This window comes from Lynx rufus, unplaced genomic scaffold (genome assembly GCF_022079265.1).
Source record: "Lynx rufus isolate CCGP_SWC_20201006 ecotype Redwood Valley unplaced genomic scaffold, mLynRuf1.p SCAF_2, whole genome shotgun sequence".
In the NCBI taxonomy this organism is placed as follows: Eukaryota; Metazoa; Chordata; class Mammalia; order Carnivora; family Felidae; genus Lynx; species Lynx rufus.
In genome coordinates this window covers 196,592,464-196,612,403 of record NW_025814834.1, presented here as the reverse complement: position 1 = coordinate 196,612,403, position 19,940 = coordinate 196,592,464, and the positions used below count along the sequence as shown (strand labels likewise).

At 43.9% G+C, this 19,940-nt stretch overlaps 1 protein-coding gene across 1 annotated transcript in view; it reads right to left on the bottom strand.

Annotated features, from left to right (window-relative positions):
• CSMD2 (CUB and Sushi multiple domains 2) overlaps window positions 1-19,940 on the bottom strand; it is a 600,117-nt gene that overhangs the window by 535,813 nt on the left and 44,364 nt on the right. Inside the window, exon 2 of the mRNA XM_047083843.1 lies at window positions 3,088-3,304. Within this exon, the coding sequence (XP_046939799.1) occupies window positions 3,088-3,304 (217 nt within the window). The remainder of the gene's footprint in view (window positions 1-3,087; window positions 3,305-19,940) is intronic.

The following is a 19,940-nucleotide window of genomic DNA, read 5'->3' as shown; positions in this document are numbered from 1 at the left end:
CAAACCTAAAAAAACAATGAAGGCAACTGTATTAGCATCAAAGTAGAATTTAAAACAAAAAAGTTGGGGGAATAAAGATAACTTTTATACTGAAAAAAAATCAAGTTTACTCTTCAGATCTAATGTTTAAACATACATGCTGAAGAGTATAGCACCAAAATATATAAAGGAAAAACTTAGTAATAAAAGGGAAAATTGATAAGAACAATGGCAAAAATGTGGGAAAAAATGTATTGCTTATCCTTGACAAACATCATTCAGAAAATAAGAAATTAGAAAAACTGCATAATGTTAATAACACAAATTTTTCACATATGTTCTTTCAAATACTCATAGAACACTCAGAAAAATGATCTTGTGCTGTGGGGAAAAAAGCCAACAAATTCTCCAAAGTAGAAATCATCATCTGATCATAATGCAATACAACTAGATAATAACATTTTAAGTATAAAAAATCTGAGGGAAATCTGAGGGAAAAAAATTCCCAGAGTCAAGGAAGGCACAAAACCACAATTAGAGACTCTTCCTAAATTAACGACTATCCATCAAAATTTATGGGATATGGTTAAAGTTATACTTAGGGGAAAATGTCTCTTAATGTTTTTATTATCAAACAGGAAATAATGAAACTAATTCAATTCATGAAATCAGCAAAACAGCAACATTAGCCTAAGGTAAGAAGAAGAAAATGAATGAATAAAGATGAAAGCAGAAATGAATCAGAGAACAGAGAAAGAATAAAATTGATAGCCCTACAGGTGGGATGTTTAAAAGACCAATAAAATAGGCAAACTTCTGACAATACTAATTGAGTAAAAAGAAAGAAAACACAAACACACAGGAGCAGATGCAAGAAAGAAGGTGTGTTCTCAGACCCATCAAGAAGGGAAATCATATGTTGATTCTAAGCTGAGACCCTTGACAATCTCCATAAATGGATGATTTCTTGGACAAACATACAGATAGAAACTGATTCCTGAATAAGAAGAAAACCCAATAACCATGCAAAATCATGAAAACATTGCACAAGGACCCCAGCGAACACACACTTGCTGTCCCCGTCCCCCACCCTTAAAGGAGATCCATTCCAAAACTTTCCAGGAGTTGCATATTCCACTCTTTCCTGCTATTAGGACTGCCCTCTGGGATCGCATCCCCTCTTAGTGTCCTCCAAGGGGTGAGCTCCTCTGGCTGTGGGGGCCCCAAGAGGCACAGCACTCTTTACAGCCCTTCCCCTCTGCCAAGCCTGCATGCCCCTGGCTACGGAAATGAACTAAAATGAGCAGATCGGGAAGGTGACAGGAAGGGAGAACACAAGCAGGTAGTGGGTAGTGAGGGTACAAACGTAGTGAGGGTGCAAACCCTGGGAGCCTCGTCCTCAAACACGGCTTGTTGGCCAGAGTGGGCTGTGTGGGGGCCGGAAACACATCCAGGGCCTCCCCTACCAACATCACTCCCCGCCACCCTTCTGGGCCAGAGCAATCCCCCCACCTCCAGTGGGTCTTCTGTACTTCACTCTCAGAGTGAGCAAACCCAACATCGGAAAACAGAGGTTTGACCACATCCATGTGGATGTAAGCATAAGGAAAGCTGGAACAGAAGTGGAGGCTGCCTTCCGCTGTCCACATCCCAACCAAGTACCCCATTAGCCTTCCTATCTTTCAACGTCATTCAACATTCATCAAATGTAGACACAGGTGCCCCCAGATGGTGTCACCTGAACTCAGCATCTGATGGTGAGGACTCTCTCCCTTGCAACCTCATCCAGTCTCATGGTGTTATACCCCAAGTCTCCCAATTTTTTATCTCTAGCCCCAATGTCCTTGAACTCTAAACTCACATATTCATATCCACACCTGTCTCCCACATTAGCATGAAGCCTCAGTGAAGACAGCGGCTTTGATTTGCTCGCTGCTACATCCCCTGCACCCAGGCCAGTGTCTGCAACATAAGAGGTGCTCTTGAAATATTTGTGTAATGAATAAGTGAAGAGGACTCCAGTCTCTTCCCCAAATTTTCACTGAAGACCTACTGTGTGCGGAAGCTGCTGAATGTCAAGGTAAGATGGATAAGCCCAGGTTTGTTCAGGAGGAACTACTAATCAGAGGGGTCCCAGCTGCCCCCACTCCTGCTGCAGGCTGGGAAGCCTCACCTCCATGCTGCCCTAAGAGTGCAGGGGGTGGGAGAGAAGACGGCTGGTGCTTCCCTATAAATGTTGTTTGTGACCCTGCTCTGGGAGCTCGCAAGCTGAGGGCACAGAAGCATCTTTAAACAAAACCTTGAGAGTTAAAGCACTTGCCAGAAAACCAATCATTACTGTTCCATTCATTAGCACCCTGAGCTCCCCAGGGCTTGGCTGGTAAACCACTAACCCTTTGGCTCCCTGAGGAGCCCAGAGCCTGACTGGCAGAACCCAGACAAGGCTTGCCACAGAGCACGGCAGGCCACCAGGCCAGCAAAACCTGGAGTGCTAGGACTCTTGGGCCTTGACCTTCATCCCAGACAAGTCTGGACAAGCAGTAGCCTCCCTTCCCGTCTCCCTCCTCGATGTGAACTCTCCCCCTTGGGAGACAGCTTGGGGGATGGGGTGCAGGAAAGCGCTCTCCGTAGTTTTCTCTTCCAATAACCAGGATGGGGTTTGAGAGAGTGGGAACTTTGCCCCACGCAAACATAAGGCAAATTCCAACAATCCATCTTGATGGTTTTCAAGTACAGGATGTAACAGACATACTCACTATTAGCCTATAGCACATATCTGCTGGGCCAAGGGGAGAAAATAGATTTCCATGTGTGCAAAGAATATACACCAATAGATATACACACATACACATCAATCCATGCAAAATCAGTCTCAATAGAAAGACTCAAATTTCTCTGTAATCCCTTGTGTCTTCTATCTTATCTTCCCAAGTACACTACCATCAGTCCTGCCTACTGGGTACTTCCAATCTGGAGAAAGGAATTTGGAAATATAAAGAAAGCCTAAGGAGTTGAGGGCAGACCCCATAAGAACAGAGGTCTTTGTTGGCAAGCGAGCTTGGCTCTCAGGGCCCAGCTGGTGGCTGCGGTAATGAGCTCAGGGGGTACCTGGTTCGCAGGTTCTCTGGCTGGGGCGGGCCATCAAACACCGACAGGACGTCAAAGTCCTCCTCCAGGGCGAAGGACTGGAACACGAGCTGGATCCTGTGCTGGTCCTCCGCTGTGATGGTCCACGTGCAGTTGGCGTAATTGGGGTAGCCATATGGGAACCCTGGGCTCTCAACTGTCCCATTGGGACCCTGCAGTTGGAATGTGCAGTTTTGGCCTGGGAAAGAGAAAGAGCACAGATCAGTACGGCCAGAACTCTGAGAAGCTTCCAGAGAAACGGGAGGAACATTAACCCGCTTTTCCAAGTGCTTCCCAGGCCACCCCAGGCGTGGCGCACAGGGAGGGAAGATGGATGACAGATGGAGCATGAGCTTGCACATGTCATGCACTGTGCAGGTGATAAAATGTACATCATTGTACTTGAGCATCAGAATGACTGTGAGGCGAGGAACTGAGGCTCAGAGAGTTGAAACTAAAAGCAACCGGACCGGGCAGAAGGCAGGCTTCTCCTCTGGAACATCAAATGCCAGAACGATAATTCGCAACCTTCTCCATTTTCCACTCCCAATTCTCCCAGCCCCTCCTCTGAGCTGCTGTCTCTCCTCCCACTCTGCACAGAACACAAAGCCACAAGGGGCAATCCCTTGGTCCCCCTGATTCCAAACCCATCCAACCTGCCCCACGCCGTCCTCCTTCTCACTGTGGAGGAGCCACCCCTGCTCCAATCTAAACATGATCATCCCCTGTGCCCTTCAGATCCCATCCCCATTTTACCCTCCAGAACCTGATTCGTGTTCCTCTCTTACATATGCTACACAGGCTCCATCATTTCCTCTCTGATGAAGCCTTCCCATCCTAAGTGTGCTCAGGACTCCATCACTAAGAAAACAATTCTCACCACACACCCTCCAGCCCCGTCTCTCTCTTCCCCTTCCCTGACAGATTTCTAGAAAACACAATATGTCCATACTTTCTGTCTCCATTTTCTTACTTCCCACTCACTCTCCATCTCTGTCACTTCTGCCTTCAGGTCCTATTGATCCACCCAAACAGGTGTACGAAGGTCACTGCTGGGTCCAGCGGATATTTTCCAGTCTTCACTTTAACAGACCTCTCTCTCTGCTGCCTCTAAGGCTGTTGGTCATGCACACCCTCCTTCTGGAAACACTCCTGCTGGGCCAGAGCATCTCAGACTTCACTGTGCCTGCACACTGCCTGGGAGCCTGGCTGAAATGTGAATTCTGACCCTTCCAGTGGACAGCATCCTGGTGGGGCCAGAGGCTGTTCCTCTCACTGGACCCCCAGTGATACAATGACGCTGATGGTTGGGGACCACACTTGGAGCAGCGTGGTCCCAGGCTTCCTCCCATGCCACCACCCACTCCTCCTTTCCTTCCCCTGCTCTTTCTCTGGCTCCTTTCCAGGCTCCGTGTTGGGACCTCTCCTCTGTGTCTAGTCTAGAGGACCTCCCCATTTGCCTGCTAACAACCTACAACATCACAGTGCAGGCCAGACTTTCCTCTGAGCTCCAGCCCCAGCATCTCCTTTGGGATGCTCAGACTAGTGATGTCCCCCTCCCTCCCTCTCCTCTGGCCCCTTCCTCTCCATCACAGCCCCACAGGCATCTACCACCCTGTCCCCTTCACTCCTGCCAACTCATACCAGTCTCTCCCTTGGACTGCATGATAACCTCCTAACTGGCCAACCATGTTTACTCTGGTCCTTGCCAACACCGCAGCCAGGGGCGTCTTACTCAAAACAGACATCTGATCTGGTTACTTCCCCTTCCCCCTGACCTACACCAAACCTTCCGTGACTCCTCGTTGCTGTTCAATAAGGAAAAATCACTTGTAGACCTGGGAGGGTCACTGCATGGTCTGGCTCTTAGTGACCTCTTAGACCCAGTGTCCACTAGCTGTCCAGTCAAACCCCACTCTCTCAGTCCTTTGTACCAGCCATACTATCTTCCTGCACAGCCACAGGACCTTTGTATATGCTCTTCTCTCTTCCTAGAATACTCTTCCCTACCTTCTGTGCATAGTTGTCTTTCAGATTTCAGTCCAGTGTCTCTCCTTGACTAGCTCAATTCCCTTATTACATGTTCTTGTGATGCCATAACCTTTCCTTGATAGCACTTATCATAGAAGCAAATTTCCATGCTTCCATGTGATTATTTCATAAGTATCTGTCTTCTTGCCAGGCTGTAAGCTCAATGAGAAGACAGACCATATGTGAGTTTTCCTGTCTCTGAATCCACACCCCAAGCTCAGTACCACACATGGTAAATTCCCAATAATTTAATATATGGCTTCTATTTAGTGAATGTTTCGTTAGGCACTCTTCTAAGAACTTTACATATATTGAGTTGTTTAAGCTTCACAACAGCCCTATAAGGTGAATACTATTAATATTACCTCCAGTGAACAAATGAGAAACTAAGGCAAAGACATACTAAGGAATGGAGCCCGAACCACATGATTACTCACAGATGGGATTCACACAGGAGCAGCCACTTGAGACCCACCTCCTTAACTGTGATGCTGATAAATGGACTCAACGCTAATTTTTTTAAAGCCCACTTTAGGGATTAACTGACAAAGGACAGTTAATCTCTGAAATGACTTTAATATTGAGAGAAATCTCTTAACACAAAGTATCCCATTAAAAAAGAGAAAAAAAAGCTAAAGTCTTCTGAATAAATGCTAAATGGGCATTTAATAAAATCAGACATGTAACCCTGATTAAAATAAGCACTTGGAACTAGGAAAAAAAAGATTCCTTATCATGATAAAGCATCCATTTTAGAACAGTAACCTACATTCAAACTTATGGTGAAACACCTGATTAAGATCAGGAATGAGACAGAAATGCTACTCTCACCTGTGAGGTTTCATGGCTTACTGGAAGAGAGCTAACTCATGTGATACACATACACACACACACACACACACACACACACACACACATACACACACACAGGAGCAAGAAAAAAACATGGTTTGCAAATGATATTTTAGTATACTCAAAAACAAAAAAATCAATTATAAAGCTTTTAGAACTAATAAAAAAAACTCAGCAAAGAAGTCAAATGCAAAGTAAGTTTACAAAATCAATACCATTTCCATATGCCAGTGGCAGATAAAAATATAAAGAAAAAAGTTCTTCTTTATGATAACTACAAAATGCATATACTACATAGAAATAAACTTGGTAAGAAATGTGCAGGCACTGTCTGAAAATAACTTTTAGAAAGGGATTTAAAAAATTGAATAATTGAAGAGACATAACGTCATCTTGAGCGGAAAGACTAACTATTGAAAGGTTAATTTAGAATATTAACCTTTTGAAAAGTTATTGAAAAGTTAATTTACAAGTTTAATGCAAGTCTGACCAAAAGCCCAATGACCCGTTTTAAATTTGGTAAAATGATAGCTAAATTTAGCTAGAAAAATAGATGGCCACAGACAGTGCATATTTTTTGAAAAGGCAGTGAATGCACTATTTTCCTTTGGCAAGATACTAACCAGAATTACCAGATGATGCTTCTGAAAATAGTGGGGCAGTGGTCTAAGAGGGGAGAGGCAGAACAGGAAATAGTATTGCAGAAACAGCAGAAATACACATAAAAACTGAAATACCTGTAGGACAACATTAAAAAATCATTGAGAAAAGAAAAACATTTTGCATGGTCACCGACTTAACTGGGAAAAGAACTGCTACCTCCTCAACTCACACCATCTACTAAAACAAATTTCAGATGGAGAAAAGAGAAGCTAAAACAAAATCAAGCCAAAAAATAGAGAAAAAAAAAAACATAGGCAAATAACTATCTCACTGATTTTCTGAACAGAAAAGCTGTGGAAAATACTACCAGCTTGATAGTTTTATGCAAAACGTATATGTATGTCAAAAATAGAAACAAAAGAGAAAGGGATACAAAAATGTTCGGCACAAAAGTAATAGCCTTAATATACAAAGAACTATTGCAAATCAATAGGAAAACAACAAGCATTATAATTGAAAAATTGGACAAGGTCTTGAACAAATTAGGTTACAAAATAAGACGTAAGTGGCCCAGAAACCAGAAAAATATTCAGCCACAATAATAATGAAATAAAGCTTCAAAGGAGCCCCTAATCCACTCCCCTGAACTCCCCCTCACTGGTACAGGCACCAGATCTACTCATGTTTCTAAAACCTGGTGATGTCATTGCATTATGTCATTCACTCATTCATTCATTCGTTTGTTAGTTCCTCTAGATTAGACCCTGTGATGGACCATGGGGCCCAGATCCTAGACCAGACATAAGCAAATACACCCACGTGGGGGCTGCACAGAGTACATCTGGAGTATAGACCCTACAGATACCACACCTTAAAGGCCACTCTCATCCATGTCCTGGACAACCACTGATACCAACATTTACCACCATCCCCAGCATCCTGGGCTGCTGCCTGGGCTCAGACCTGCACAGATCTACCATTTCTGATTCAGGATCCAGGCATAAACAGTATTCCTGCTATGGAAAAAGAAGAGAAGGGGCTCAGAACAGAGCCCCTTTCCACACACAGGGCCAAGAAAGGTGATACAGTAGGGGGCAGGAAGAATGGCAGGAAGAGAACCAGAGGGCAGTTCCACACAGGAAAAGGTAACTCAGTGTGTTGAGCACCACAGACCAGGCTCAGATGACGGTCTTGGGCAAGGTCACTCAGTTTGATATCTGAATGGTCCCTCCGGAAGTAGATCGCAGAGAGTGGGAGCTTTGTCCTAGTTCCTGCCGTATCCCCACTGCCTAGAATTCAGTAAGGATGTGCTGAATAGATACATAAATTTCAGCAAAGGCAGGAGGCAGGAGTCAAGGTGGACCGAGGCCAGAATGTAGCAAGTAAAGGCAAGATGGACTAGTAAGAAGGTGGAAGCCATTATATTTTAAACAATAATTTATACATTTTGCTCATTGAAGAAAATTTGGGAAATATAGGCAAGGATAAAAAAGGGAAAGCATTATAACCTCACTTTCCTCCCAGAGGCAACTGCTGTTGAATATTTTCATTTTTTTTCTAGATTTTTCCATACATATTTCACATTGTGGAGCTAATACTGTGTATATAATTTTGTATGCTCTTTTTCAGTAAATTATTCTTGTCTCAAATTACAAAAGGCAAGGTGCATTTGTAATATACACAGATACCCATATATGCAGCACAAAGACATATAAAGAAAAATTGATCTCCTATCTCTCTCCCTTCCACCCAATCCAAAGTGACCAGGCAGGTATATGTCCCTCTCCAACCTTCTCCACTCTTGTGCAAACAAATGGATACATTCCTGGAGAATTTTTATTATTTTGTTTAAAAAGAGATTCTGGTTTAGCTCATTTCTCTGCAACGTGCTTTCTCACTTAACAATACGTCAGGGACATCTTCCAGGCCAGTAGATACATATCTAACTTATTTTTTATATAAAGGTGTAATATTCCACAGCATGGATGTACCTCAATTTATCCAACCACTCCCCTCTTGATGGCCATTCAGGTCATTTCTTGGTTTTCTTGTGCAACAATTCAGTAAACATTATAACATGAGCTTTTCCCCCAAGATATTCAATCTGTTCATAAACAGCATTTTAAATGGACGCACAACATTCCGGTCTATGGTTAAACTAGAATTTACTCAACCATTCTCCCAGTGTCAGACATTTAAATTGTTTCTGGATTTTTTTTTTCTGTTATAAATAAGACCTGGACACTTAGTAAGGTCTGATGACAGAATGAATGGTGGTCAGTGCAGTGGAAAATGCCTTTCCATGGCCAGAGTCCCAGAACAAATGTTCACTTATGCGGTAACCGCATCCAGCTTTGGTTTTGAGGTTGGGGGTGGTGGTATTGTCCACATTAGGCTGGCTGACCTCTGTGGCAGGCACTGTCGGAGACAGATAGTGCTAGAAGCCTGACTCATTAGGAAGTCTCCCTGAAATCAGATGTTCATTAGTGAATTGAGAAAGCTGTAACCCAGAGAGCAGCCACTCCGGATTGAAATGCTGATAGAGTGGGGAGTCCATGCCAAAAGGGTCCAACATCCTTTCAAGCCTACAAAATGCTGAATTTCTGGGGCACCTGTGTGGCTCAGTTGTTTGGGCGTCCAACTTCAGCTCAGGTCATGATCTCACGGTTCGTGGGTTCGAGCCCTGTGTTGGGCTCTGTGCTGGCAGCTCAGAGCCTGGAACCTGCTTTGGATTCTGTATCTCCTTCTCTCTCTGCCCCTCCCTCACTCATGCGCTCTCTCTCTCTCTCTCTCTCTCTCAAAAAGAAAAACATTTTTAAAAAATTAAAAAAAATAAAATGCTGAATTTTTACCAAGAAAAGGGCTACCTGTTCTTTACCTTTTTTAAAAGAATTATTTTTATTTTTTATTTTTTATTTTTATATGTAATTTATTGTCAAATTGGTTTCCATACAACACCCAGTGCTCATCCCAACAGGTGCCCTGCTCAATGCCCATCACCCACTTTCCCCTCTCCCCCACCAAAACCAAATTACTATTTTAATTCCGGTATAGTAAACATACAGTGTCCTATTAGTATCAGGCATACAATATAGTGATTCGACAATTCTATACATTACTCAGAACTCATCATGATAAGTGCCCTCCTTGATTCCCATCACCTATTTCACCCATCCCCCACCTCCCCTCTGCTAACAGTCAAGTTTGTTCTCTGCATTTAAGAATCTGTTCTTTTTGGGGCGCCTGGGTGGCTCAGTCAGTTAAGCGTCTGACTTCACCTCAGGTCATGATCTCACAGGTCATGAGTTTGAGCCCCACGTCAGGCTCTGTGCTCACAGCTCAGAGCCCGGAGCCTGCTTTGGATTCTGTGTCTCCCTCTGTCTGCCCCTCCGCCTCTTGAACTCTGTCTCTTGCACCATCTCAAAAATAAATAAACATTAAAAAAAAAAAGAATCTGTACTTTTTGTCTCTTTTTTTGTTTGTTTCTTAAATTCCACATATGTGTGAGATCATATGATATTTGTCTTTCTCTGACTGACTTATTCCACTTAGCATTATAACTTCTAGCTCCACCCATGTGTTGCAAATGTCAAGATGCCATTCTTTCTCGTGGTTGGGTAATATTCCATGTCTATAGGTACCACATCTTCTTTATCCATTCACCTATCCATGGACACTTGGATTGCTTCCATAGCTCGGTTGTTATAAATAATGTTGCAATGAACATAGGGGTACTCGTATCTTTTCAAATGAGTGTTTTTATATTCTTTCTTCTTCACTTCTAGTGACCAGAAGAGAATGCTGCTACCGATTGTAACCTGAGGGCCCTTTGCATCTTTTTCTCTGTACCCAGGATGGGTTGCCTTCGTTCACCCATGTCTCTCTCCAGTCAATGTGGCTTCCAGACACAGCTGAGACCCATTTCAGGCCCCAAGGAAATCCTGAGAATTAAACACTTTGGGTTGTTCTTCATGCATTTGTTTTTGGATGATTTCCCTGTGACATACTTCCACGAGTGCAGGTTACTGGGTCAAAGGGTATGACCATTTGTGATGCTCTGGCTCTGGATCGCCCAAGTACTTTTTAGAAAACATACTCCACTTCTATCCTCAACCGCCATGCCTACGAATGCCTACTTCAAGCCATCTTCACTCACACTATGTATCATCTTATTGAAAAGTTTTTCCCTACTTGATAGTGCAAAAGAAAAAAAAAAAACCCAAGAAAACAACTATGTTGCTTTATTTAGCATCTCTTTATAACTCAGATTCAACATTTTTTTCAACTTTCCCTAATAATTCTAAATCCTCCATTTGGGAACTATCTGGAGAAATCGTTGGCTCATCTTCCACTGTGGTGTTTATTTTTTCTTACTGATTTACATATTTGTATCCTCTACACATCACACATACTACGTATACATTTGTGGCCATTTTGGCCTTTTAATTTGAGGATGTTTGACCTACAGAGCTTTCTAAATTTTATGTACTTAGATCTTCTGTAAGTTCTTACTATTTTCTTATCAATTTGTACTAACTCTTTAGAGGATCCAGATTTTACTCTTTTGTTCTATTTGTTGCAAATATTGTTTTCTACCTGGCTGTGTGCTTTGGGTTTTGTTTAGATTTTTCATGTAGATTAAAATGTTAAGTTTGCAAGCAGCAACATTTACCTGTCTTTTTCTTGTTAATGTTTCTCAGGAAGACCTCTCTAGTAAGACTGGTTGGCTTCTCATTTCCCTCAACATAAAAGCTATAGCCCTTGCCATTCAAAGCCCTACCCGAATGGACATCCCACTGCCTCGTTCCCATAATCAGCCATGCAGCCTCCAGGCTATCCTTTCCTTAAGCTCATCACACACCCACCTTGGAACCCTTGAGTCCAGAAATGTCTTCCTCCAGTAGCCAGGTGACCCGCTCCCTGGCTTCCTTCAGCTCTGGAGTCCAATATCACCTCCTCAGAGACCACCCAACATATAATCCAGGCTTCCCTACTTTCAAAACAGATGCTCTAGTTTCCTGCTTTGTTTTTCTCCATAGCATTTAGCACCCACTGCCATATAGTTTCCTGTTTATTTCCTACCCTTTCCCATTAGAATGCCATCTCCATGAGAGCAGAGGTGCTATTTTGTTCTCCGCTCTATCTCCAGCTCCCAGACCTATACCTGGCACATAGCAGATGCTTATAGAAGTGTTGTTGGTTGAATGAATGAATTCATAAATATTAATTGCCCACCCAACTCTCTGTGCTTGGGATGCTCTCTCTCCAGTTCCTTCACCTAGCTGACTACAGGTTCTTTAAGACTCCTTCCCTCCTCCAAAAAGCCATCTTGGAACCCGCAAGACAATGGCATGTATTTTTCCTCTACTTGCTAGTCACTCATTATGAATATCCTTGCCTTCACCAATGGTGACATAATGACATGTAATTATGTGGCTTCGCCATCAGTAGATTCCTTGAGAGTTCACTCATATTTTTGTGTCTACCACTTAGTTCAGTACTTGCCCATTGTAGACACTCAGTACATACTGTGGGAATGAATGGAGGAGTGAAATGAATTAATCTTTGTGAAATACGCAGACAACACCTTCCAACTTCATTTGTCTGTGTATTTATTTATGGCTTATTGGGGAGATGGCTTAGGAAAAGGTCAAAAGTGTGGGTTTGGATGCAAAAACCTTGGGTGCAAATTTCAGTTTTTGCCACATAATACTTGATGGACACTTTGTGTAAACCCTTTAAGCTTTAGTTTTGACGTCTTTAAAATTAACACTCACTTCCAGGATGGTTTTATAGATTAATGTGATAATACCTGCTAAATTGCTAAATGCTCAGACGGTACCCAACACACTATAAGTGATCAATAAAAACCAGCTAATCTTTCAGTAAAGATTTGTACTTTTCTTTATATAGGTCCCAGTCACATCTTGTTAAGGTTGTTCCCAGACATTTTATGCACTTTTTGTTGCTCTAGTGAATAACATCTTTTCCCATTATTTTATTTTTCTAGCTGGTTATTACTGATATACAGAAAACCTATTGATTTTTATATATTCATCTTGCATCCAACTGGGTTTCTGAACTCTTATTAATTCTAAAGATTTCCCAGTTGGGTCCCTTGGGTGTTTTAGGTACACAATCATGTTGTCCACAAATAATGATAATTTTTAGGAGATAACTCTTTTGAGAAGTTTGGCAGGAAAATTCAATTCAATTCTGCAAATATTTATTGACTGATAAGGTCAATTTTGGACAAATTTAGTTGGAGAAGCCAGTGGGACATCCAGTCGGAGATGGCCAGAAGGCAATTAGGGCTGTAGACTAGAATTTGGGAGTGCACACTGGGCTGAGATATGGATTTGTCGAAGCCATGTAATTAATGAAACCGCCCTAAGAGGAAACTCAGAGGAGAGCTGCAGATGTGGGGCAAATCATTATGTCCACTGAAGTTGTCTCGCCTGCCACACAGAGAGCCAACTGTGCTCCTCAAGTCTCCAGTTGGACTCTGGCCCAGTTGTCTACGTGCCCTCTGGCAGGGGCACCTTGTCTGAACAGATGGCAGGAGCAGGGGTCAAACAGTATCTTTGGCCCTCTGCAATCACCCTTCAGGAGTAGGGTAGAGACCATGGTTGTGGAGATGCTGGCATTGAGCCTCATCTTAGCCCCTCTCCTCTACACACGAGCTTTGGTCACACCAAACAGTTCATCATCTGCGAACACCCCAGGCCCTTTGAGGCCTTCACAATGCTTGGCCTGGAATGCCCTTCCCCTTCCTTGTACACCTAGCAAAACTTACTCACTGTTCCAAATTCAGTTCACATACTATCTCCTCTGAGGAGCCTTTCCTAGTTTCCTGGGAGGTTTCTCCCTCCCTCTCTCCCTCCTTCCATCAGTCGTTTCCCCTCTTCCTTTCTCTTTCCCTTTTTCCCTCCTTCCAACCCTCTCTGCCTCCCTCTCACTCTCCCTCCCTCCCCACAACAGCCATTGGCCAAATTCCAGGTCTCTTCTCTCCTCTCTCCCAGTTTGTGTCTTTCAACAAAACAAAAATGGTCTGCTACTCTCGCTTAAACTCCTTCAATGGCTCCTCTGGATAAAGCCCTTAACCTTACATACGGTGCACAAGACACCCCTCCCCTGCATGAGCCAGACCCCGCCCCTCTCCCACACTTCACTTTTTGCAACTCTTTCCCTTAAATAGCACTCCAGTCTAAGCCAGCCTCCATTTTGTTCCTTTAATGCTCCGTGCTCCTTTGCTCACTCTTGAGTCTTCAAACGTGCCATTCCCTTAAAGCATCTTTTCCCCATCTTCTGGTCTGGCCAACTCCTATTGATCTTTTAGGTCACAGGTCAAAATTTACCACCCTACACGAGAGACCCTCATGCACCACTACATTAAGGTGAATTGTCCGAACTCCAACACACATCCAAACACACACCCTACCATGTGTCCTCACAGTACCCTGCATCTCCACCGTCACACGTGGCATATGTATCTTCCCTGACAAGTGTGGGTTCCATGGGGTAGAGACCATGTTCTGCCACACTAAAACTGATCCCCAAAACCCAGCACATCGCCTGGACACCAAGTGCCCAGTAGAGATGTTCATAATGGCTAGACCTTGCATACGAGTCTAACAGGTCACACATCCTACTGAAGTGCAGACCCAGAGCCCCCCCGGGGCCCTGCCTCTCTCTGTAATCCTGGTAGACATTGCACCAACACCTGGTAGACGTTGCACATGTGCATTAGGGTTGGACGAGGGAATTATCACAGGTGTTTCTGACGAAGTTGTGCATTGATTTTTTTTTCTTCCTAGAGATCTTAATCAGAGAAATGTCCATTTCTCTGCGATATGTGTGATAGTCTAGTCCCGGGTTTCTCAGCCCCGGCATTGCTGGCATTTGGGGCAGAATAATTCTTTGTTGTGGAGGCTGCCCTCTGCATCTAGCATTTTTAGCAGGATCCTTGGCCTTACCCACTTGGCCTTGCCAAGTAGCACCTCCCAGTTGTAACAACCCTAAATATCTCCAGACATTGCCAAATGTCCCATAGGTGGGAAAAATCTCCCCTAGTAGAGAGCCACTGATCGCATTCTTTGCCATTTTGGAGTTCCTAATGAAAGCTAGAAATACTCTCTAGAATAATATACACAGGAGGCTAACCCTCCATCTTTTTCATTCATTTCAAAGGATTCACAGACCTACACCAGAGGCTCTTCACCTTTGTTGTGGCATGACCCTCTTTGGCAGCTTGATGAAGTCTTCACAAATGATGTTTTCATTTTTTTTTTAATTTTTTTAATGTTTATTTATTTTTGAAAGAGAGAGACAGAGCATGAGCAGGGCAGGGGCAGAGAGAGAGAGAGGGAGACACAGAATCCGAAGCAGGCTCCAGACTCCAAGCTGTCAGCACAGAACCCGACATGGGGCTTGAACTCACAAACCTCGAGGTCATGACCTGAGTCGAAGTCGGATGCTTAACCTACTGAGCCACCCAGACACCCCACAAATTATGTTTTTAAATAAAATAAATGTTTTTAATCAAATAGATGTTTAAAATAAACCAAAATACATAGAATTGCAAAGGAAACAGATTATATTGAAATACAGTTTTCAAATTATTTTGAAAATTTGTCATCTGGTCATATAGGTACTCCCCTATTAATGCAATATTAATAAGATCTAGCAGTGGGCCTGATAAATACTGCAGTTCAAACCATAAACGCTATTTCTGGATGGTTGCAACAACTGTATTTTCAGGTAATGAAAATACCTGTGATTTCATCAGTGACAAATTCATAAATACTCCTAACACTGCTCTGCTCTGTTGCTTATATTCATCATTGGTAGAAATGCCAAGGCTCAACAGGAAATTAGTGAAAATAAAGATGCAATTTTCATCATCCCAGTTAGGAAACCTCTAGATTCTATCAAGAACCCCAGAGATCCAAGCAAATTCAATCTTTCATTCAGCAAATCTGGGGAGGGTTACTTAGTTGCAGGCCACCTGTGTATGGGGGTGAGGAGATGGGAAGGATGGATTTTGTATAAAGTGCTCCATGCCCTCAAGGAGTTCACAGTGGGATACAGAGACAGACACACTTGGCCCATCTTCCTAACTCTCCACTGAACAAGTGGTTCAGGGATACCTCATTATGGGATCCCAGGGGAAGAGCGGAGAACACATACAAACGAACCCAGAGAGACTAGTGCTTTTGTGCAGGTCTGAGAAGGAAACCAATGTTCATTCACAAGCCTCACCAACATTATTTCCCCAAAATTTGCAATGACCCTTTGAAATGACTATTACGTCCCACCCCACCACTCTACACATGAAGAAACTGAAGCTCCTCGAGGTTTAAACACACTCAAGGTCAAACAGGTAGAAGTGGAAGAGCTGGGACTCAAACCCAGGTCTGTGCGAAAGCAAAGCTCAAGTGCCTCTCTCTGCCAGGCTGCGAGGACTCCGCACACCATCTGGGGACACACTTCCAAAGCTATAGTCCTGTTTCCACGCTGCACCCAGCACTGGGGCAGAGCCTAGGATTTATTGAAAAGAGCTTAGTGCAGTTGCTGTGCCTCAGGGACATAAAAACAAAACAGGGTCTCCCTCCTCTCAAGCTGGGGATGCATCCAGAAAAGGTATGAAACAATGCACAGCAGATGGGGTGAGGCAGCAAGCTTGTCCCTGTACCACATCCAATTGCTCTGGGGAAGTAATCCCATGCCGCTCAGCTTCTTAATTCTACCTCCAGGCTCTCTGATTCTCCTGGACATGCTTAACACAGAAGCCACCACTGTGTTCCAAATATGATTTTCCCTGCCTGGCGATACACAGGCAGCTCATTTGTCATCATTTTGAGCCAACACCAGCCAGGGGTTGTTTATTATGTTGACAGGGAATCCTGGACCAGCAAAAGGATCTCTGCATTGCTGATGGCAGAGCTTCTCATTCATCAGGTTGTACCACATCCCTGGATCAGCACGGAGACGAGGGACCAGGTATATCTGGGGACAGATGCCTTCTGCCAGGTTGGACCTGCCCCTGGCCAGGTCTTTATAGAAAACACAGGGAGCTAGCATTGAGTTCTCCTCAGCTGAGAAGACATCTGAGCTGTTACTTTGACTCAGGGGATTGAGCACAGGTGCTGACACATAAAAATTCAGGTCTTAGAAAATGCTCAATTCACTCACTGACTCATTTAAAAATATAGTATTGAGCACCCACTGTGTTCCAGGCACTATCCCTGGCCTCATGGAGTTTAGTCTAATAATAACAGATTATTAAACATTTCTCCTGTATGAAGAGCTTTCTCATGCACTTTACAGCTAACAAGCTCTTTCCATCCTTGCAACTGTATTGGATAGGTACTATTATGATTCCCATTTTACAGGTAAGAAAACTGAGGCCCAGGAAGGTTAAGTAACCTGACCAAGGTCAGACAGCTGATAAATGGTAGACACAGGATTCAACCCCAGGCATTCTGGTACCAAATTCTGCCATCTTAACCACTTCTCCATGGATGGATGGATGGATGGATGGATGGATGGATGGATGGATTGGGGGGTGAGAGGCATGGCTAGATGCTTATGTTGGCCAATGTGATAAGATACATCTCTTTCTACATCATGCTTATAGGCAAAGAACATTGCCTTGGGAAGGCCTTTACTCAAGTGTCCATCACCTCAGCTGGAACTCCTGGGTGTCTGCCCCATTGCCTTCTTTTTAAGGCTGATCCCACTACAGTGAAGCATCAGAAGGGAGTCTACATGAGGAATTCTGTACACACTGTACTTCCCAAAAGAAGAAAAAATGTAACCTGGGAAACAAGTAAATTATCAAAAATATGTGAAGCCAAGTTTATGCCTTTGTCTCTCCCACTTGCCTAATCACCTCATGATGGCAAGGACCACATCTGATTCACTATTAAATCCCCAACATGGAGTTTGTCATTTCATAGACATTCAGCTAATATTTATTGAGTAAATAGATTAATATGTCCAGTTGTCATCGGTGCCTTTTTTTTTTAATTTTTGCTTTTCATTTGTTTCTCTATTCATTAAAAGCGCATGGTTGCTGTTTTATATAACACACACATCCACAGAGGAACTGGCCTCATCCCTAAGGGAAACAACTTCAAGCCCTTTGCCCTTGCGTGACTCATATTTGAAAATTAATTTTAAAAAATGGGGGGGGGGGGTGGGAAACATGATGCAGTGGAAAGATTCAGAGCCTAGGCTCTTGACTCTGTTTTGCCACTTACCAGCAAGGTCAAGTCTCTTAGTCACATAGGCCCCTGCCCCTAAACCTTAAAATGGGCCTCCCAAGGCCACTTTCACAGAAATGCCAGAGTAGGCTGACCCAAGTGAATAAATAGCTGGTTGGTGCTGCTGGAGCCACAGAGCCCTATCCATGGTCCTGAACTACCAATGTCCTTGAGGGTGGTTGTTTCTCCTGACCCTAGGCTACTGGAGATACAGGTCCAATTTCTCTCAGGATTTCTGCACCAGATGAGAAGGAAATAAGGAGTTAGTGAGATTAAGAAGCAGGGGAAGAGAAAGAGAAAGAAAAAGAGAAAGAGAACGAGAGAGAGAGAGAGAGAGAGAGAGAAAGGGGTTAATGAGGCAGAGGTGAGGGTAGAGTGCATTGGAGCTCCAGAGTCTTGAGTGCCTGAGACAGTGTCTTCCAGCCCTACATCAGACAGAACCAGAGACCACACTGAGATGGTTTGCCTCAGGAGGCCTGGGGTGAGGGATGGGGGGTGTTTCCTTAGGAGTGAGTCCCTGAGGGGCGCCTGGGTGGCGCAGTCGGTTAAGCGTCCGACTTCAGCCAGGTCACGATCTCGCGGTCCGGGAGTTCGAGCCCCGCGTCGGGCTCTGGGCTGATGGCTCGGAGCCTGGAGCCTGTTTCCGATTCTGTGTCTCCCTCTCTCTCTGCCCCTCCCCCGTTCATGCTCTGTCTCTCTGTCCCAAAAATAAATAAATAAATAAAAAAATTAAAAAAAAAAAAAAAAAGGAGTGAGTCCCTGAGATGATCCTGGCACTCAGCACTCAACAGCCAAGGAGTCCTCAACAGGACAGGTGGGAGACTAGCTCTCTAGAGATGAGGGGTGGGGAGACCTGAGATACTGAGTAAGACACAAAATCAGACATCCTGAGGGACAAAAGGATGACAATACATATGGTAACCAGCAGTTGGGTGCAGCCTCTTTTTCCTCCATAGAGGGCCTGACTCCTCGTTGTTCCAGCACCTTCAGACTGGACATCTGCTGGAAATACAAATGGCTCACTCAGTGATTCACAGAAGCTGCAGGAAAGGCTCAATACAGACTTTTCTTTAAATTAGGCATTCAAAGGTCATCTGCAATTTCATTTTGTTTTTCCCACTCTTCAGCAGATGTGCTGCTGCTCTTTTTACATGCTAAGGGAAGAGCTTTGTGTTTTGATGCCCCCAATTGCACATTTGAATTTTATATGAGCTCTGTTGGTGATTTGAAAATTGTTTCTATCAAAAAGGAAAGCTTAAATCAGCCTTCTCTGTTCAAGCAAATTAGCAATGAGGTCAGTCCTGGCCTGGCCCAGCTCAGGTCAGACGTAGATGCCAGCAAGGATCCATTCATTCAACCAATACTCACTGTACTTCTACCACCTGCCAGGCACCAGACAGACATAATCTCTGCTCTCACAGAGCTCAGCCCTTCCCAGCCATTCCTGCCTCCTGCTTATTCCTCCCACAAGGGGCCATGCCCTCACCTCAGGGCCTTTGCACTTGCTTTTCCCTCTTCTCACAAAGTCCTTTCTCCCAAAACAAGGCAAACTCCTTCTCTTCATTTAAGTCTTTGCTCAATGTTCCCTTCTCAATGAGGTCTACCCTGACAGCCCTTAATAAAATCACTACTCCCCACCTCCATCCCCAACACCTCCAATCTCCCTTACTTATTCAGTTTCCTTTCTCCCATAACATGTATCACTCTATAGCACCCTATGTAGTCTACTTGTGTGTGTTTATTGTTTATTGTCTGTTTCCTCCTGCTAGACCACTCATTTCACAAAAGCAAAGTCTCTGTTCTATTCATTGTTCCATCTTAAGTGCCTAGAAGAGTACCTGGTGCATGGTAGGCACTCAGTAAATATTTGTTCAATGAATGAATAAACTATAATTCAGTGCACTCACAAATACACAGCTCAGGGGGACCCAACTCCCTAAAGGCCCAGAAAGCCAACCCAGTTCATGTGACTCTGTCAGAAAACAGTTTGGGATGGGAGGGCCCACAGACTCAGCTCACAATAGAATTAGAACCGGGGATGGGGGTCCTGAGTGCTTCTTCCATGGCCATCTCCCTACCAGA